The sequence below is a fragment of the Ornithorhynchus anatinus genome, chromosome X1, assembly GCF_004115215.2.
Source record: "Ornithorhynchus anatinus isolate Pmale09 chromosome X1, mOrnAna1.pri.v4, whole genome shotgun sequence".
NCBI classification, from domain to species: Eukaryota; Metazoa; Chordata; class Mammalia; order Monotremata; family Ornithorhynchidae; genus Ornithorhynchus; species Ornithorhynchus anatinus.
Genome location: NC_041749.1, coordinates 84,429,508 through 84,450,201, shown reverse-complemented (window position 1 = coordinate 84,450,201; position 20,694 = coordinate 84,429,508). Strand labels below are relative to the sequence as shown.

At 53.5% G+C, this 20,694-nt stretch overlaps 1 protein-coding gene across 1 annotated transcript; it reads right to left on the bottom strand.

The window, feature by feature from the left end:
• Nucleotides 1-298: 298 nt before the first annotated feature.
• CDHR4 (cadherin related family member 4) lies at nucleotides 299-20,375 on the bottom strand. Its single transcript, XM_039910085.1, has 18 exons — nucleotides 20,192-20,375; nucleotides 17,810-17,975; nucleotides 17,353-17,444; nucleotides 16,848-16,958; nucleotides 15,994-16,097; nucleotides 15,481-15,617; nucleotides 14,304-14,487; nucleotides 14,024-14,174; nucleotides 13,531-13,624; nucleotides 13,145-13,351; nucleotides 12,765-12,904; nucleotides 11,839-11,989; nucleotides 9,095-9,315; nucleotides 8,799-8,938; nucleotides 2,758-2,814; nucleotides 2,124-2,199; nucleotides 1,781-1,811; nucleotides 299-631 (listed from the first exon to the last, which is right to left on the bottom strand). Exons 1-18 carry the CDS (start codon nucleotides 20,297-20,299, stop codon nucleotides 576-578), a joined length of 2,226 nt encoding a protein of 741 aa, XP_039766019.1. The 5' UTR covers nucleotides 20,300-20,375; the 3' UTR covers nucleotides 299-575.
• Between the last annotated feature and the right edge of the window lie 319 nt (nucleotides 20,376-20,694).

The following is a 20,694-nucleotide window of genomic DNA, read 5'->3' as shown; positions in this document are numbered from 1 at the left end:
CAGAGTTGGGCAACCATCCCCAGGAGAGTTGAAAGATATTACCCCAACAGCTTTGGGGGGTGAGGGACGGGGCTGGCGGGGGTGGGAGTGACCTATTGTACCTCATAAAATGTAAATGCTGCTTCTCCCCTGACCAGGGTCAGAGCAAGAAGGAAGGTGAGGCTACTCAGCAGGCCAGCTGGGACTGCTTAACCTTCCAGACCACTAGGGTTTCTCCCCTGATTTCCTCTGGAGTAATCTGACCCTGCCAGTATTCTATTTCAGGAAGGATTAGCCTGCTTTAACGATCAGTCTCACATCATTATAAGTAACACCTTTATTTGGTTTGATCATTTTTACTGTTAAACGCATCTGGAGACTGCCGACCCGGGCTACGCTGGGGGAGGGAGAAAGGAAGGAAGGTACTGGGTGGAAATGAAGGGAAATAGGATGAAAGGACTGGGGATAGTAGAGAGATGGTTGGCAGGCTGGACCCCCTTTATGGGTGTTACCTGTTTCAAATTAAATCCAGCTGCAGTTTCATTAGAACGGCCTTAATCTCAGCTGCTCAGAGAGACCAAAGGACTAGGTTTCCGTCAGATCCAGTGGCGGGCACCCGTGTTGCTGTCGAAGAGGTAGTCTCTGCCTGTAACTAGAGATGGCAAGTAGTGAGTTTGGAAGAAGATTGGAAGAAGCAGCATGGCCCAGGGGAAAGAGCATGGGCCTGGTTATCAGAGGGCCTGGGTTCTAATCCCAGCTCCTCCACTCGTCTGCTGTATGACCATGGATGAGTCACTTAACTTCTCTGTACTTCAGTTACCTCATCTGTAAAATGAGGATTAAGACTGTGAACGCCACGTGGGACAAGGACTGTGTCCAACCTGATTATCTTGTATTTGCCCCGGTGCTCAGTACAGTACCTGGCACCTAGTAAGCACATAACAAATGCCATTTAAAAAAAATAGTAAGCCATGGCTCTAATAGGTGTTCCCTTACCCCTGGAAGCTCAAGGATAGTTCTGGGCCAGTGGGGGTGCAGGGAGTTCTGATAATGCTTCCCATTTTCACCTGGAAAGCATCTCCCTCCCCCCCACCGGGCAGAGTGTGGACCAGGTAGTGACGGAAAAAGAACCTTCCTCTCCCTTCTTCCTCCAGTCTCTGCTTCTGAGGTAGTTGCAGGGCAAGAGGTAACTGCTGCCAGACAAGGCTAGAGACCGAGGGTGAGGCTTGCGGGGGAGGGTGCCTTGACATCTTCCCGCCCTCGCTGGAGGGAGAACTACACCTATGATCCCAAAGCGAGCCTGGGTTCCATGCCATAAGGCAGGACTGATGGAATTATTTATCCAAAGAACCAAAGAGGGGCCTGAAGACGGTTTTCCAAATTTGATTCTACTGACATATGGGTGTATGCGTGTGGGCATCTGTGGATCAATGGACCCTGGAAACATATTCCTGGCGCTGGGAAGCATGAGAGCGTGACAGAAGCAGCATGGTCTAGTGGATAGAGCACGGGCGTGTGAGTCAGGAGGACCTGGGTTCTAATCCCAGCTCTGCCACTTGTCCACGGTGTGACCTTGAGCAAGTCACTTCACTTCTCTGGGCCTCAGTTACCTCGTCTGTAAAATGCGATTAAGACTGTAAGCCCCATATGGGGCATGAACTAGATCCAACTTGATTAGCTTGTCTCTACCCCAATGCTTAGTACAGTGCTCAGAACATTAGTAAGTGCTTAACAAATACCAATTTTAAAAAAAAAGGCAGGGCCTGGAGGATGAGCACAGATCACAGAGGTGGGAACTCACCAGGGTCCTGGGCTCTGCCATCAAACAGCTGCTGAGAAGAAGAAGGAATTGAGAGGTGAGGAAAACTAGGTCACCCTGCCCACCACCCCCCAACCCCACCTCTCCAACAGCTTCCAAATCTTAACTAACACTCAAAGTAGCTGTACCCCTCATCCTCTTGCGGAAGGCTACGAACCGTTCCAAGGGCTAGATCCCTCACCAAAAGGAGGTGCTGATCGGAAGAATCAGAGATGTCAAAGAAGGGGCTGGGGCTTTTTTCTGCGGGGGATGGGACTCCCGGAGCAACCTTGGGGCCCGTTGGGCTGGGGGCACCTATGACCTATTGGGGCAGGTTTGGTAATACCAGGGCCGGGATGCTGCCAGCCGCTTCTTCCTTATTGCTTTGCAGCCCATCTGTGGTCTTTTCATTTTCTTTGGCACTGGTTAAAGAGGAAGAGAGGAGAGAATAATAATAATAATGATAATGACAATATTAATAGTACTTGTTAAGCACCGTTCTAAGCGCAGGGGTAGATACAAGTTAATCAGGTTGGACACAGTCTCTGTCCCATATGGGGCTCACACTCTTAATCCGCATTTTACAGATGAAATAACTGAGGCCCAGAGAAGTGAAGTGACTTTCCCAAGGTCATACAGCAGACATGTGGCAGAACCGGGATTAGAACCCAGGTCCTTCTCACTCCCAGGTCCGGGCTCTATTCATTAAGCCACACTTAGTCCCGGGAAGCGACCTGTAACCACCTGCCAAGAGGTTCTTTCCTAGGGCTGTAGAACGATGCTGAAAGCCCAGGTAGGGAAGGGGGACTCGGCAGAGTTCGCATCTCCTTGCTTAGAGGCTGATTCACCAGCTGGAGAACGGGTGCTTCCACGGTAGGTAGGGCAAATGAAGAGTGGTGTCTCCCAGACCAAGATAGGCCGAGGGGCCAGAGGATTGGGCGTGGGGGAGAAGACAGAGGTCACAACAGTGCCTGCCTTACCTGGGATGCAGGAGGGGCAAGGAGGGCTTCCGAATTGTTGAGGGGCTCAGGACCATCCTACGATACAAGATAGAAGGGATGTCGACGTGATCCGTGCGGTCCTTCCCCCGTCCCTGCGGTAAGCCCGAAGCCCTCGGAACACATAAAATGGGAGCAAAATGTCTCTTGGAACTGAATAGCCTCTAAAATGTCTCTGAAATTCCGTTAGCAAGAACCGTCCAAAGCAGTGGTGTCTCATTACAGGGTTGCGGGAGAGAGAACTCAGTATCGTTCTGTTTCCATGAGGCGGAGCAGGGCAAAGTATTCCCTACCAGGAGGCTGACTCAGGAAGAATCCAACCACATAGACCGGATTTTCTTGGAGCAGTACTTCAGTAGCCAAGTTCAACACCACCCTCCCTTCTTCTCCACCCCTCCTCCTCCTCCTCCTCCTCCATCGCCATCCCCTGCCAACCCTCCCCACCTCAGCCAGCACTCACAAAATAAGCTCATGAAAGGCAAGACAGCGGCCATACCACAGTAATATCTCAATTCAAAGCCTAGGTCGAAGTTGTAACTCAGCCACTCTGACACTCGCTTTCCGTCTCACCTCCCACAGCTCAACCTACTATTCAGTCCTATAGCTCTTATCGCCATTTGTATTGGCAAATGTCCCGGGATGAGTCTGCCTGTGCCTAGAGAGACATAGGCTTATCAGCAATAGTAACGGCTTTTATCGAGCATCTAATGAATGCAACGGTGTTGTCAGTGGAGATGGCCTCATGGAGAGGAGGGGAGGGCTTAGCAGGAAACATGAGAAATTCTATTTTGGACATGATGAGCTTGATGTGCTATCAGGCCATCTCCATGGAGATGGACTGGAGGCAAGAGGAGATGCAGAACTGGATAGCGGGTGAGAGGTTGGGGCTGGAGAGGTCGATTTGTGAGTCATCCGCCTAGAGATGATAGCTGAAGCCATGGAAGTGGGTGAGTACCCCAAGGGAGTCAGAGTAGCGGGAGAAGAACGAGGGACCTAGAACCAAGCTTTTGGGGAGAGCAATAGTTAAGGAAACAGAGAAGGAGCGTTCTGAGAGGTCAGAGGAGAACCAGGAGAATGGGGAGTCAGCAAAATCAAGGTCAGAGAACAATTCCAAGGGAAAGGGGGTGGTCTACATTGTGGAAGACATCCAAGAGGAAGAGGAGGATTAGGACCATGTAGGGGCCAGTGGACTGGATATGAGGAGGTCATTGGAGACTTTGGAGAGTGTGGGAGTGGCTATTAGGTGATCACTGACCCACTGGTTTAGGAACTACCATTCTCGTTATTCAGATATGGCTCTGTTGACTTTTTCTTTCTACGCCAGACAGCCTTCCAGGAATTGGGTCTTCCGGTCACGGCTTCCCTTCTATCCTCCAAAGGCTCTGCAGTTAGCTACCGTCAGAAGCAAAATGGCCGGTAAGGGGTAGATGCCGTTTCTTGTAAGTAGGGCTACAGTAGACCCAAATAACTTCTCGGTCCGCGTCTGTTCGTACTCCCGAACAGCCGAAGGGTGAACCACGGTCTAGCGCTTTGGTTGGTGTGGGATTGGCACCCTGGAAGGAGGATAAGCTTGGAGTAAGGGGAGGTTGAGAAGAGAGAGAAGAAAGCAGGGTAGAGGAGAGAAAGGGGAGAAAGAGGAGGGACAGGCAGGGCAAAGAGTGATGATCAGGGAAGACAGGGTATGATGAGTGAGGAGTGAGAAGGAACAACGTGAACTGTTACATGCAATGACTGCACCCTAGAGGCATATACCCAAGATGATATGCAGGGGATAGTAAATCACTTTGCAGAGTCAGCCCAGTGCCAAAGACTGAAGAGCAGTCCAAAAAAAGCCAAGGTAATGGATCGACCTGCGTCGAGAAAACCGGGGCTCCGCTCGGACAGCGTGGGGCCGAACGCCCTGTCGCCTAGGTAGCAGACCGTCTAACAACACGACAGGGTACGAGGAAGTAGAAATCTGAGGCGAGCCCAACATATCCTTTGGGGAGGCTGTTAGGAGGAATGTGGTAATGATGCGACACCAGGCTTCAGATCAAACTAAAGGTCTACAGAGCGGATCCCTCTGCAGTGATTCTGAAACCTGGACCGGCCGCAAATACCACAGCCAACTCCCTGAGATCGCTCTCCCTCTCCACAGTCTCACATTTCCTTCTGCCTTCAAGACATCTCTTCTCGAGTGTCCTCCCGTCACCTCAAGCTTAACACGTCCAAAACAGAACTCCTTATCTTCCCTCCCAAACCCTGTCCTCCCCATGACTTTCCCATCACTGTAGACGGCACCAGCATCCTTCCAGTCTCACAAGCTCGTAACCTCGGTGCTACCCTTGATTCTTCTCTCTCATATTCACTAAAACCTGTCAGTTCCACCTTCCCAACATGGCTAAAATCTGCCCTTTCCTCTCCATCCAAACCTCGACCACGTTAATACAATCACTCATCCTATCCCACCTGGATTACTGCATCAGCCTCCTGGCTGGTCTCCCAGCCTTCTGTCTCTCCCCACTCCAGTTCATACTTCACTCTGCTGCCTAGATCATTTCTCTACAGAAACATTCAGGACACGTTTCCCCACTCCTCGAGAAACTCCAGTAGTTACTCATCCACCTCCACATTCAACAAAAATTCTTCACGATCGGCTTTTAAAGCACTCCATCACCTTGCCACCTCCTACCTCACCTTGCTAGTCTCCTAATACAACTCAGCCTGCACACTTAGCTCCTCTAATGCTAACCTTCTCACTTTGCCTCTAACTCATCTATCTCGCCGCCGACCCCTAGCTCACGTCCTGCTTGAGGCCTGGAATGCCTTCCCTCCTCAAACCCAACAGACAATTATTCTCCCTTGTCTTCAAAGCCTCAATGAAGGCACACCTCCTCCAAGAGGCTTTCCCTTACTAAAACCCCCTTTCCTCTTCTCCCACTCCCTTCTGCATCACCCTGACTTGCTCCCTCTATTCATCACCCCTCCCAGCTGCACAGCACTTAGGTAGATATCTGTAATTTATTTATGTATTCATATTAATGTCTGTCTCCTCAACTAGACAGTAAGCTCACGGTGGGCAGGGAATGTGTCTGTTTATTGTTATTTTGTACTCTCCCAAGTGCCCAGTACAGTGTTCTGCACACAGTAAGCCCTCAATAAATACGATTGAATGAATGAATGACTCAGCATCACTTTCGGGTCACAAGTGATATCGAATGGCAAGACAGGATCACAAACAACAAAATCCTGCAGAAAGTCGGCCTACTATCAGTGGAGCTCACCTCACCTGACATGCGAAGAAAATAGATGACAGTGGTATACCCAAACAGCTGCTATATGGTGAGCTGAAATGTATGAACTGAAAACACGGGGAATGGAGGGCATATTTTAGGCATACTGCAAAGCATAACCTAAGACAGTGTGCATCGCAGCGGAAAGCAGAGACTACTGCAGTGGGTAGACCGACTTGATGCATTTCCATCAAGAAAGGAGTAGTTCTTTTTGAGCAGAAACTTTGAGAGGATTGTGAGACATGAAAGCAAAAGCGGAACCAGTTCTGCATACAAAAAATGTGACAGCACAAACAGGGGACAATGTGTGTGTGTGTGTGTGTAGTTAGAACAGTGGGTCCTACGTTAGTTTTATCAGTCAGACTCACTCCCATTGAATGAACATCCCGGTCAGTAGCTCTTTGTGTGAGTGTATTGGAAAAACAGCCTGAAAAACAGCCTCAACTATTCCCAGAGAGACTTGTCTCTCTTCCTAGGGTGTGACGTGGGGTTGCCACTGAGAGAGCAGAGAGTCAAGGTGGGCTTCTCAGATCCTTTTTCAACTGTGTCCATCCCTTCTTTCACAGGCCTAAGGCCAACTGCTGTAGCCCCTGTTGACAGGACCTACAGCTGGAATCCCAGCCGTGGAGCAGAGAGCGGTGATAATGAGGCGGAGAGTTGAGTGGTCACCATTGTGCAGCTGTCCGCAACTCCGGAACTAACTCGTTCTTGGAGATGACTCGGGTCAGCACTCCCAGGCCCTGCCAAATCCTTCCCCTTGTTAGGCCTGCTTCTCAGGTCAGCAGACCAGAGAGTTAAAAGTCTCAGTTCCACGTCTCTGATATGGGTCCAAGGAAGCGCTTTAAGCGCTTCACAAATGCCATCATTATTATTATTATTATTAACAGGGTAGGAACAGAACTGTTCGACTCCCCGTGGTTCTGTCCTCTCTAATCTGGTCACACATTTATCTGTGACTTGAGCTTCTGGGCCCCAGGTATATCTGGTTCCATCCACGGGTCTGGGAGTCAGTTGGACCTGGTTGCTAATCCCGGCTCTGATGCCTGTCTGCTGTGTGACCTTGGGCAAGTCACCTAACTTCTCTGGGCCTCAGCTACCTCAGCTGTGAAATGGGGATGAAGACTGCGAGCTTCATGTGGGACAGGGACTGTGTCCAGCCCAATTTGCTTGTATCCACTTGAGAGCTTAAAACAGTGCCTGGCACACAGTAAGCACCTAACCAATGCCGCAATTCTTTGTGGGCAGGGAATGTGTCTGTTTACTGTTACAATGCACTCTCCCAAGTGCTTAGTACAGCGCTCTGCACACAGTAATCGCTCAATAAATATGATTGAATGAATGAATATCATTATCCATCACTTAATGATAATAATAAGAAGAAGAATTATGATATTTGCTAAGTCCTTGCTACTTGCCAAGCACTCTACTTCATGCTGGGGTAGATACAAGATAATAAGGTTGAAAACAATTCCTGTTCCATATGGGGCTCATAGTTTAGACAGGAGGGAGAGCAGGTATTTTATCCCCATTTTACAGTTGAGGAAACTGAAGCTCAGAGGAGTGAAGTGATTTGCCCAGGGTCACCCAGATGGCAAGTGGCAGAGGGGAGATTTGAACCCAAGTCCTCTGATTCCCAGACCTGTGCTCCTTCCAAAGTAGAAATGGGATGCATTGCTTCCTGTGAGGCAGCAATCTTTTTCCCAGGAGAGGAGATGATAATGACTCAAATGTGGGTCTTCACACAGAAGTTTTCATTGCCCAGAACAGGGTCTCCTGCTTAATAATAATAATAATAATAACAGTATTTGTTAAGTGCTTCCTATGTGCCAAGCACTGTTCTAAGGGCTGGGGTAGATACAAGGTAATCAGGTTGTCCTATGTGGGGCTCACAGCTTTAATCCCCATTTTACAGATGAGATAACTGAGGCCCAGAGAAGTGAAGTGACTTGCCCCAAGTCACACAGCTGACAAGTGGTGGAGCTGGGATTAGAACCCACGACCTCTGACTCCCAAGCCCGGGCTCCTTCCACTAAGCCACGCTGCTTCTCTAAGAGGAGGCCAAGATAATAATAATAATTATAATAATGATAATGGTACTTGTTAAATGCTTACTATGTGCCAAGCACTGTTCTAAGCACTGAGATTGGTATGAGTTAAGCAGGTTGGATACGGTCCTTGTCTCACAGTCTGAGTAGGAGGGAGCAGGATTTAATCCCCATTCTGCAGATGAGGAAACTGAAGCACCGAGAAGTTAAGTGACGTGCATAAAGTCACACAGCAGGCACGTGGCAGAGGCAGGATTAGAACCCAGGTCCTCTGACACTGGGGCCCGTGCTCTTTCCGCTAGGCAATGCAATGCTGCTTCTCCATGATGCTGGCTGTAGGAACAGACAACTGATTAGACATTATTGGCACCAAAGCTCTTTTCTGCCTGCCCCGAATCAGCCAGAGGGGAGACCCAGGCCCTTTCCCTTTCTTCTCAGGGCACAAAGAGCCATCAAAATCCCCCAGATATGGTGCTCTGGATCAAAGGGCAGCTCTGGGGGTTGGGTCACCTTCCTTTCCTTCAAGGTAACAGGGAAGGAAAGAAAGGCACCCCTCCCCTATCCCCCGCAACTAGCTGCAATAACCCAGGCGATCAGCTGAAATTCCTAGGTACCCTTTCCTAGCCACACAGCATGCAGCGATCCCGGAGGAGGAGAAGGAGGAGGAGGAGGAACAGGAGGAAAAGGTGGGAATCGAGAGAGTTACCTGCTCAGGGATGCGTAGAGGAGCCAGCCCAAGGTTATTATCAGGAGGGCCCCAGTGACCGTCAGCACTGCCACAAACCAGGGCTCTGGGGCCCAGTACAACTCGATGCCAGTCACCAGCAAGGGTATTGCCGACGGGGTCTGAAAACAAAGAAGGCTTGAAAGTCAAGATTCGGGAAGAAGCGCAGGCTGAAGGGATAAGCGGATTTGAGAGGACCGATCTCGGGGGTGGAAGAGAGAGGGCAGGGACGGAGGTAGGAAAGGGGCCCTCCGGTTACGCTTCCCGGGAGCTCTCACTGTGGGGGTGACGGTGCTTGTGGCGGTCACGGCGGTCACCCGGGGGAACACGTGGACGAGGACGGTGACCGTAGTGCTGAGGCGAGGGAACGTGGGGCCATCGTCGACCACCCGGATCAGAAGCTGGTGAGTGCGGGAATCGGGCTGAAAAGAGGAGGAGTCGTGGAAGAGGGTGAGGAGTTGGCCGCCCGCTGACAGGTGGAAATCTCCCTTGTTGTTCCCTGGCAGGGGAGAGGGGAAAATGAACGAGTTTGGTCCCTGCTCCACCCTCGACCCTCACTCCCTTTCAGCCCCTTCCCCAGCTCACCCTTTGGGCTCTCAGAATCCAGCCAGCCGCCCGGACCCTTTCTTGCCCTCATACGCTGAGGCAACCTGGCCACGAACCGCCTCTTCTCTCTCCCCAGCTGTTAGACCAGAGGTCACCGAATGGTTTTGACCTGCAACTCCTAAATCTATTTGTGCAGGCTCTCTCCTTCCCAACATAGAGTCAAAAGGGATTCTCTGCTTGGATCTGTCCCCTTTGGGCACTTGGTAATAATGATAGTATTTGTAATGCTTTTACTAAGCAGCGTGGTTCAGTGGAAAGAACCCGGGCTTGGGAGTCAGAGGTCATGGGTTCGAATTCCCACTCTGCCACTTGTCCGCTGTGTGACTGTGGGCGAGTCACTTAACTTCTCTGGGCCTCAGTTCCCTCAGCTGTAAAATGGGGATTAACTGTGAGCCTCACGTGGGACAACCTGATTACCCTGTATCTACCCCAGCGCTTAGAACAGTGCTCTGCATATAGTAAGCACTTAACAAATACCAACATTATAATTATTATTATTATTTAGTGCAGTTTGACTTGAGTACTGGTATGTGTGTGTCTTGCTTGCTAACTGGCCTGCCTCCTTCTCTGACTGTCCCTAAATCAGCGTAGGTCACCTGGAGAGATGCCAGTGAGCCCATTCAATGTCAACGCAATTCCTCTTGGTCTCCCCAGCTGTCTCTGTGTAACTCCTGAGGCTTTACCACGGGGTAAGTCAAAATGTCCTTCTTTAGGACAGAAACTGTGTATCCCTACCAGTAGTAGAGCGGGCAAAGAGCATTAATATTCAGTCCAAATAATCAGTTCTGGATTAGGGAGGTTTTACTTTGACCTGGGTGGCTCTATTAAACCGAATAATTTTTCAATACAACAGACTTTTTAAATAGACATTGTGGGATTCAAAATTTTGACTAAAACAGTGATAGATAAATCGTTTCCGAATGCCACTGGATATCATTCTTTACTTCAAAATATTTTTTTAATATGCTGGGCAATGGTTTTCAGCATCATCAATCAAATACATTGAGAGTCCAAACGTTCCTTATTCCTTTAATTTGTTTAAATGAGACCCAGGATGCTGAGGTGAATTTCCGATTTCTCAGAAACTGCCTGAACTGTACTTGTTTTAAAAAGGCCTGAGGGAAAAAGAGCAGCTCCTCAATCCCTGGTTTGGGATTGGGCTGCAGTTTAGGCAACGTGTTATAGTTTTGGGAGTCAGGAGACTCCCAGCTCTGCCAAGGGTCTGCTGTGTGAGCTCGGGCAAGTCACTGAACCTCTCTGGGCCTCGGTTCCCTCATCTGTAAAATGAGGATAATAATACACCCACTTCTCCCTACTTCACGGGGATATTGTGAGGATAGAATTAGATCGTTGAGGTACAAGGTATCATTGCCTCCCCCGTTAGACTGTGAAATCTCCTTGAACAGGAACTGTCTTTTGCTTCTGCTCTACTCTCCCAAGCACATAGGTCAGTGCTCTGCACTCAGTAGAGACTCAGTAAACACTGATGATTGGCAGAAATGAAGGGGAGCCTGGAGAATACTGAGGATTTCTTTTTATGGTGCTTGTCGAGCGCTTACTACGTACCAGGTACTGTACTAAAGCGCTGGGGCAGACAGAAGCTAATCAAGTTGGATATAGTCCATGTCCCACCTGGAGTTCACAAACTTAATCCCCTTTTTAAGGATGAGGTAAGTGAGGCACAGAGAAGTTCAGTGATTTGCCAAAGGTCACACAGCAGACAAGTGGCGGAGCCGGGATTAGAACCCGGGCCCTTCTGCCTCCCAGGCCCCTGCTCTATCCACTAGGACAGTTCCTAGAAATATCACATAGATGTGCTGAAAGGAATGAGCTCAGCAGATCTGAAGGATTCTGGTCAAGGAAGGAAAGGTCTCTGTACATGGTCAGGCCATATTGAAAGGCCCTCCTTCCTCAGTGGATTTTAATTGTGTTCGCTTGTCCACTAGGACCCTGAGGCCCCTACCAAACATCATTCCAATATGCCCTGGTATCCCTTCTGGGAACTACGGGCCTGGACCCTCAAACTCCCAGGTTCGGTGGCACTCCCCAACCCAGAGGCTCTCAGCAGAGTTGGGTTTTTTTTATGGTATTTCTTAAGCGCTTACTATGTTCCAGGCACTATACTAAGTGCTGACACAAGCTGACGAGGTGGGACACGGTCCGGGTCCCGCATGAGGCTCACAGTCCTAATCCCCATTTTACAGATGAGATAACCGAGACACAGAGAATTTAAGTAACTTGCCCCAGGTCCCACAGCAGACGTGTGGTGGAGCCGGGATTCGAACCCAGGTCCTCTGACTCCCAGGCCCAGGCTCTTTCCACTAGGCCGCGCGGCTCCTCAAGCTCAGTCTCCATCAGACTTAGAGTGCCCCCTCCCCGCCGACCAGGGCAAGCAGCCCTTCTTGCGGTGTCTGACCTCCCACGATGGTGTAGGAGAATCTCTGCCGCTCAGGTGCGTCTCTGTCCCAGCAGGCGATCCGGCCGACTTCTGTGCTGGTCCGCAGCTTGGAATAGATGGTGAGCTCTTGGTATGGGGGGGTGCACTCTGGAGGGTTGTCATTCACATCCTGTATCAAGATGGCCCGAGTGTCAGGGCTATGGCCCATCCCACCTCCCCTGCCCCCCCAGCTCACAGTACCCTCTTCCTGCTCCCACAGACCCCCACGTCCCACCTCGCTCTCTCCCCCTCCTGCTCAGTGTTCAGAAGAGTAGACTCAGGGCAGGAAATCCTGGTTCCCCCGCCCTCTAGCAACATCTGGGGAGAGGGATCTAGAATCCAGCCAATGGGGGTACGGGCCAAGACAGGCAGGGAACCCCTCCCCCAAATCTCCTCTGTTCGGCCTACAACGGAGCCTGGGGGTCCAGGAAAAAACCCTCAGGTGGGTTCTCAATTCTGCAGGTTCTCAGTAAGAGAAACTGCAGAGGCAGGACCTGGATAGGGGGCTGGGGACTTTAGATGGGGCTAGGACGAAAGGACCCCGAGAGAGGGTGAGACACTCAGAAACAGGAGCAGATAGGTAGCAGGGAAGCAGGGTGGTCTAGTGGAAAGAGCCTGGGCTTGGGAGTCAGAAGACCTGAGTTCTAATCCTGGTCAGGCCCCTTGCCTGCTGTTTGACCTCGGGCAAGTCCCTTAACCTCTCTGTGCCTCAGTTCCCTCATTTGCATTTCAATACCAACTCTCCCTCCCATTTACTCAGTGAATCCCAAGTGGGACCTGACTATCTTGGATCTACCCCAGCGCTTAGTACGGTGCTTGGCATAGAGTAATCATTTAACAAATACCCCAATTATCATTATTATTATGTGTCCTGGACACTGGGAAGGGATTAGGGCCTCGGGTACCTGGACCTCGATGGTGACTGCGCAAGAACCCGACAGGTGCTTTGTAGGGTCTTGGTCCTGGCCCCAGTCGGTCAGGGAGATGGTGAGCGTGTACGATCTTCGGGTTTCGTAGTCCAGGGGTCCCAGGAGATAGATCTGCCCTGGAAGGGGCAGTTCAGTCCATTAACTTCCCCTGACTAGTACCGACTCCTCCCCACAGCTTCCTCAGCCTCAGAGATTTCCCCTATCTCACCATCGGGACCTCCCAAACCCTCTTCGATATGGGAGTGGAGGCTAGGGTTACCAGCCATTAGGGCAGAGAGGAAATTGGGGAGCTTAGCAGGTTCCCCCCGCACCAAGGTCTAAGCTGGGGAGTCCCCCAGGCTGGCCGGCGAGGATACCTTTGCGATGATCTAGGTAGAATAGCTTGGATGAACCAGAGATGCGGTAGTCAATGTTGTTGAACGGGTAGTCGGTGTCAAAGCCGTGGATGGTGCCCACTTGGTGGCCAGGCAGAGCATCCTCCCTCACCAGGAAAGTGAAGGGCGGGGAGCATCTCGGGGCATGCTCGTTGACGGGTGTCACCGTCACCATCACCGGCACCTGGGCTGTGAGGGCACAGGCCCCCTAGGTCATCAAGGGGCCCTCAGGAGAGGAACCAGGAAGACTGTGTCCCCGGGGCAGGAAGGTGGGACATCTTGGCAACGTGGATGTCCGTGTGTCGGGGAGAGGGCTGGGACCCGGGGGAGGGAGACGCTTAGTAGGCTCCCCGCGGGGAGGGACTCACTGGTCAAGGGAGGGTGACCGTTGTCAGTCACCAGGATGGTAGCCGTGTACTGGAAGTCAGGTGAGGCTGAGTCGTAGTCCAGGGTCGTGTTCATCTGCTTGGGCCAGAGAGATGGAGGTTAGGGTGAGTCACAGGGGACAGAAGTAGGGCCAGCACACTGCTGAAATCTGACTGCAAAACGGTCCAGCCGTGAAAAGAGCACAAACCCGTAGCTGGAGGCCCAGGCGCCCGCCCACTGGGCATTTCACAGTTCTGGCCTCCCGGGATCCCTCACTGGCCCTAACCACCTGCCTTAGGAAGGGAAACAACTCCCTCCACTACAGCAGCCGGAGTGTAAGCTTAGCGTGGATCCAGGCTCCAAGTTGCTTTCGGCTCTGGGAAAGGATTCCCTGAGCGCAACCCCGGGGTTAGGAAAGCTGCTTACCGAGGCCTCTGGAGTGGGCCTGAGGGAAAAGGGAAACTGCTAGCTTTTCTGGGGAGGCCAGCACTATACCCGAAGGACTGAGTTTTGCAGACGGAAGTTGTATGGTTGGGTCTCATTGGGCTGCAGCCGGTAACTGAAGCTGGCGTTGCCGGAGTCCGGGTCGGAGCAAGACAGGGTCATCAGGACGCTGCCGTTGGGCTTGGTCTCTGGGACCTGGGTCCTGGCGGGAGGGATGAGAACAGCTGATGGGGGAAGGGGAACCCTTCGGAACCCTACCGACTCCACTTCCCCCTCCCTCCCTTGTCCCCCCAGCTCTGGCGGCCACCCGATCGAGGCCCTCGGGACTCACACGAGCAGGGCGGGGGAGCAACGGGGACTCCAGCGGTTGGTGGGCACGACGGTGATGCTGATGGAGAGCCGAGCGCTGTTGCCGGGCCTCGCACGTTCATAGGCTTTCACCTGCAGCCAGGTGACAGCAGCCCCTGGGTCCCGTCCCAAGTCCAGGGGAGAAGTCGTCCGGATAGTCCCGTCCTCTGCTCGGCAGGTGGGGTGGGGGTGGGGAGAGAGAGGAAGAAAGAGAAAGAGAAAGAAAAAGAAAGAAAGGCAGGTGGGCAAGCAGGCAGGCAGGCAGGAAGGAAGAAAATAAAGAGAGAAAGCCTCAGGTCTTCCCCAGCCAGCGGACCCATTCTTGGGTCTCCTGGGGTCTCGGGTTGCTGTTTGGAGGGATCGAGGGTCCAGTTTGGACTCCCTGGACACATTCCCAGCCCTGCCTAATGGTGATCTGTACCCCTGAGGCCTTGGAGAACCAACCTTGGGGAGCTGGGGATATTCTGGAGTCAGTCTGATCTCTCAGGGGAAGTCTTATGGGAGTCTCACGCTTGGCAGAGAGCAAAAGGACACGAGGGGAAGAAAGGGGGTTGGGCATGCAGGAGTGAAGCGGGTACTGTTGACTCTAGATTAAATGTGCTACCAGAGGGGTCCTATGGAGGTGCCCGGCAGGGGGCTGGGAGAGATGGCGGCCCAAGTGTTTCCTCGGGGCCCCACCGCCACTGTCCGGCATGACATGGGAAACAATCGGGAGCAGTCGGCTCCAGGGATTCAGGCTGGGTGGGAGAAGGCTGGTTTGAGTGCACCTGGCACATCAGCGATTCGCTTCACCCTATAATCCTCCCTCCTCCCCTGGCTTGAGGGTCCTGCCTGGGGTAAGTGGCCCCAAGCCCCACAACCCCACAGAGACAGTCACTGTGGGTGGGAGCAGATTCCACATGGGGGAATCCTTGGACTGAGCTGGGCCTGATCCATACCCAAAGGGTCACCTGAAACAGACTAGCCTCGGGAACGAAGATGGTTGAGCAGTTTATCGCCCTAAGAAGACACCGAGCCCCAGGTTGGGCAGGGGAGCAGGCTGCAACCCAGCCGAACGGGGCCATCCTGTTCCGCCCCAGTCCCTATTGGCCCACTAGATCCGTCCTTCCAAATCCCTAATTCCCCATTCAGCCCGGGGTCGCGACAGGGGACGCCCTCACCAGGTCCGATGGAGTAGAGGGGACAGTGTTCCGGGGCCATGATGTCATAGAGCAGGTTACTGCCATTGGCTTGTAGCTGGGTGACCCTGCTCCCGGGGCTCGCGCTCTCGGAGATGTTGAAATCCTGGGGATGGTTCCTGTGGCCCAGGAACAACCTGGTCTCAGCTCCAAATAACACAAGGACTCTCAGGCCTGCTCCTGGCCGCTCCCCTTCTCCCAGAACTGCCCAGCCAGTCAGTCAGTCAGGTGTATTTACTGAGCACTCAGTGGGAGAGTAAGTGCTCGGGAGAGTACGATATAACAGACACATTTCCTGCCCACGACGGACTTACATGACTGGCCAGGAGAAAGGGGGAAAAGGAACACCCGCGTCCTCCAGTTCCCTATCCCGTTAATGATCTGTATTTCAGCAACGCGGGGACATCCGACCCCAGCCCCCGGGGCCGGAACCCACCCTCATCCCCGCCAAGAGATCCTAGTCTCGGCCCCAGCTCCTGGGAGAGAGCCCCATACCAGAAGGAGACCCGATTGTGGGGGTCGGGCAGGACCTCCACGGTCAGCGTTCCCTGACAACTGCGGTTTTTTCCGTCCGTCACGGAGATCTGCAGCCGGAAGGTCTGCGGGGGTGGGGAGCAAATCAAGCATCTCCGACGCTCAGGCCAGGCTTATGCACCCAAGTTCCCGTCCGCCCACCCGCCCGCAGCCCCAAGGAAGGCCCCAGACAGGGGTCCCTCGAGGCGACTAGGCGTGCCAACAGAAGCCCTGGGGAGTCCAGGTCAGCCTCTGCCTGGAGGCCCCGGGGAACCTAGGTCACCGCGGTACCAGTGGTGGGAAGTGGAATGTTTTGTAGGGGCTCAGACTTGGCCTAGGGTATCCCAGAAGGCCCTAGACTGAACTGGTCTCCTGGGCTGAAAAATAGCCATCCAGACCCCTGGTAGGGGACCAGGACACCCTAATTCTCCAGGGTCCTCGGGACCGGTTGGCTGTCGGAGATAGTACAGGCCCCGGATTCCACCGCTAACGGTGGTGCCCTCTACTGACCCCTCCGAGAGGACCCGAGGCCAGACAGGTTCCCATCAGAATCCATTAGACGGGATTCTGGACCAACCTAGGAACGCCGGCAGTTGAAGGGTGAACCGACCGCCGTCGGTCTTCTCGCGTTTGACTCCTGATCAGCACTTCACCCCTTCCCTCATCAACTTCCGTGTCTCTTCTCACTGACTGCCCTCCAGCCCGCCCCTCCCCCCCACACCATAATCTCTCCCACCAACCCGGCCTCTCCCCTGCTCTATCCCACACCCCAGTCCAGATACCCAGAGGAAGCAAGCTGGGAAATGGGGAGAGGGGGCTGGTGGGCGGAGGCTGACCTTGCCAGCATGGCCAACGAAGCTCTCATTTGGGGCCAACACATGGCCCCTCGAGTCCACGGTGAATGAGCCCGGGAAGTACGGGGGACTCTGAGGGCTGACAATCCTCACCTGTGGGGAAAGTCCAGGCCAGGGCTCAGCAGATCCACCTGCCCCGCAATCTTTCCCCTATTAATACTGCTGAATCCTGCCCTTGTCCCAGAGGCCCTTTCCTTTCTCACCACGCCGTTGCAATCGCTCCAGACACCCCAATTCTCACCCAAGCCCCCTCGCAAGTTCCTCTCCACCCTCATCCCTACTCTCTCAAACCTCCAATTGTCCTCTTGCAGTCCCCCATGCACAACTCCCCACCCACCTCTCCTTTTCCTAAGAGAGAAGGGAGAGCGGAGCCTCTTTCCCATAGGGAAATCTAAGGGTTTAGCAGGCCCTTCCCCTGAGGCTCGGCCACAAGGCTCCATCTCTCCGTGAAACCCAGTTCTCCCCTCCCTCCCTTGGCAGGACTCACCCTCTGGGAGGATCCAAGGTCCCTGCGGAGGAGCACTGTGTACAGCTGGGACTCGGGGGCCACCGTCTCCAGCACCTGCACCCGGGCTCCAGCTATGCCCCAGAGTAAAAGAAGCCCCATTTGACCTGTCCCAGGACCCAAGAGCAGGGGGCAGGGGCCCGACTGAATAATGGGGGATGAGCTGATCACAGCCGTAGGGGCTTGGCGAGGAGCGCCGAGGAAACAGGAGGAAGTGGCAACTACAGAGTTGGCAGAAATGTGGGTGGTGGTCTAGCGTGCCTTTGCCCCCTCCTCCCCCCTTCCGCGCACCCGCCTCGGGCTTTGAGGGTTAGGCAGTGGGCCAGGGCAGTGACCGGAACAAATGGGCACTGGGGGCAGGCACGGGGACAGAAGGTGCAGGGAGGGCACTGGGGTAGGGTCAACAGGGTGGCAAGGAGGGTGGTAGGGTCGGCCTCACCTGGGCTGTCGAAGAGCCCCGTACAGACGGGGGGACCGTCATCTCGGAGCACCGTGACTGAGAGCGGCTGCTCCGTCTCCTCGCCGGACCCACAGCTCACCTTCAGCTTCAGGATGTATTGATTGGCCTGCCGGGCATCGAGCGCCGCCGCACTGCTCAGGGACACCTGTAAGCAGAGGGGTAATTTTTTACGGTATTTGTTAAGCACTTTCTATGTGCCAGGGACTTCTAAGCACTGGAGTAGAAACAAGATGATGGGGTTGGACACAGTCCCTGTCCCATATGGGGCTCAGGGGCTTAATCCCCATTTTACGGATGAGGTAACTGACGCACAGAGAAGCGAAGTGACTTATCCAAGGCCACACAGCAGACAAGTAGGAGAGTCAGGATTAGAACCCACGACCTTCTGACTTCCAAGCCCATGGTCTATCCACTAAACCGCCACGCTTCTTCTTGTCCCTCTTGGGGATTTAGGGAAAATGAGTCTGGACTGCTGGTACCCACCAACCTAGAAGAAGAGCTTCACTGCCCCCGACAGGAACTCTAGGTTGGGGCTAGTAGCCAATGTTGCCCCCCTCCCTGCACCCCAGCCTCTCTAAGCTCCATGACTTCCTCCGTCTTACCCCTGTAGCGAGGTTTAGCTGACCTGCACCTTCCCCCCTGCAGCTCCATCTCCTCACTGTACAGAGAGCCCTGTACACTCCAGCTCTCCTGTCCATCCCTTTGCCCACCCCTCCCCGTCAGCCCTTTCCTAGCCCCGCGTCCAGAGCCGTTCCAAAGGGGAAGCCGAGCTCGGGGCAACTAACCTGATGTGGGGCCCCCCTGGACTGACAAGCCACGTGCCTGCGGTGTGATCTGGGGCCAGTCACTCAACTTCTCTGGGCTTGTTTCATTTGTCAGATGGGGATTCGGTAGCTGTTCTCCCTTCTACTCAGACTGCGAGCCCCATGCGAGGCAGTGGCTGTGTCCAACCTCATTATCTTGGCTCTTTCCCAGCACTTAGTATAGTGCTTGGCACCTAGTGAAATGCTTAACAAATACAAGTTTTATGACGACGATGATGATGATGATGATGATGAAGAAAACACCCTGCCTCTGAAAAGGCCCCTGGAGAACTGCCATCACACAGGGCAGCAGAGGAGGGGCAGTTTTCCAGGGCGTAAGGAGCAAGGGGGGCGTGACCGCTTCTGTCTTACTCCCATCACCCAACTTGGCGATAGAAGTTCAGGGCTCCCCTAGACTGATCCTAAAGGCACCGAAGCTGCGGTTCAGCACTTGGCTGGGAAAAAAGAAGATTTGCTCTATAATGATGGTGGTATTTGTTAAGCGCTGACTATGTGCAAAGCACTGTTCTAAGCGCTGGGGGGATACAAGGTAATCAGGTTGTCCCACGTGGGGCTCACAGTTTTCATCCCCATTTTACAGATGAGGGAACTGAGGCCCAGAGAAGTGAAGTGACTTGCCCGAAGCCACACAGCTGGCAAGCGGCGGAGCCGGGATCAGAACCCACGACCTCTGACTCCCAATCCCGGGCTCTTGCCACAGAGCCACACTGCTCCTCCATCAGCTGGTCCTCTCTTTTTCCTCTGTGAGGATCAATCACTCAATCAATCGACGGCATTTATCGAGCACTTACTTACTCTTACTACACTAAGCCCCCGGGCGAGTGCAGTGCAATAGAGTTGGTAGACTCACCAACCACACTCTCCGGCCCCGAGGAGCTCACCGTCTAGTAGAGGAGGTAGGAACCGGGGAAAAGGCGGAGAGAGACGTCTGCTTAGAAGCGAATGACTTGAGGTGTATAGGAAGGATGTGGAACTCAGGAACTTAGCCCCTTACGCCTAGTCGCTCTATCTTTCTGCCTCCTGGCTCCTGGGAGCCAGTCAGAGAAAGAGGGAGAAATACATTCATGACATTCCCATCTCTGACCCTTCAACAACTAGTCGGCCTCGGGACCATCCGGACCAACTTGGGTAAATACTAGCTGGTCGTTCTCTGGGTGTTTTAAGTTGCTGAGTTCCTGGGTTCCATCTTCTTTTTTTTTTTTTTTTAAGTGCCATTTGTTAGGCTCTTACTATGTGCCAGGCACTGTATCAAGCACTGGGGTAGATACAAGATAATCAGGTTGGACACAGTCCGTGTCCCACATGGGGCTCACGATCTTTATCACCATTTTACAGATGAGGCGACCGAGGCGCTGAGAAGTTTCGTTTCTTGTCCGAAATGACACAGCGGGACCCAGGCCCCTCTGACTCCGAGGCCCGCGCTCCATCCTCTACGCCATGCTGCCACCTGCCCCCGCCTCAGGGCACCGAGTCCCATCCTCTTCCTCCTCTTCCCTGAGGGCTGTGACTGGGATTGCCCGGGCCGCACGCTCCGTACCTTCCCCAGGAAGCCATCCATGGTTCTGATGAGGCCGGGCTGGTTGAAGAAGGTGCTGAACGGTCGGACGCTTAGGAGTTCCAGGTTCGGGCTCGTGGGCGTCACCATGTTGCAATTGAAGAAGAACCAGAAGATGGTGGAGCCTGGTCCCTTGCTCTCCGGGATCGTTGTCGCCCAGGGCAAATCTAACAATACTGTTCCCAAGCCTGGCTCAGGGATCCGTCCTCCAAGGCAAACCCCTCTGCCCCCCACCCCCCCGCCAGCCAAGAGTGGGGCCCAGGGCTCGTTGCCATCCCCCGGCCCAGCTATCTTCATCCAAGACAGCACGATCGGCTGCACTTTCTGCTGGAAGCAGCACAGGCAGCCCAGAGGGGTGGGCCACGGTGGCCAGGAGATGGGAGTCCGGGGAATGTTGCCCACCACCACCACCCACCCCCGCCACCGACCTTCCACTTCTCAAATCCCTCCCCCCAGCCAGGAAGCGGCCTCCTCCAAGAACAGAC

What these genes read in the sequence shown, in the direction of transcription:
- CDHR4 (XM_039910085.1), bottom strand. Translation starts at nt 20,299, where the DNA reads ATGGTGACGCCCACGAGCCCGAACCTGGAACTCCTAAGCGTCCGACCG. An exon ending in ACCTTGGATCCTCCCAGAGG is followed by an intron (nt 16,959 to 17,352) that starts GTGAGTCCTGCC and finishes CTTTCCCCACAG; the next exon opens with GTGAGGATTGTCAGCCCTCA. An exon ending in TCGTTGGCCATGCTGGCAAG is followed by an intron (nt 16,098 to 16,847) that starts GTCAGCCTCCGC and finishes CCACCCCCGCAG; the next exon opens with ACCTTCCGGCTGCAGATCTC.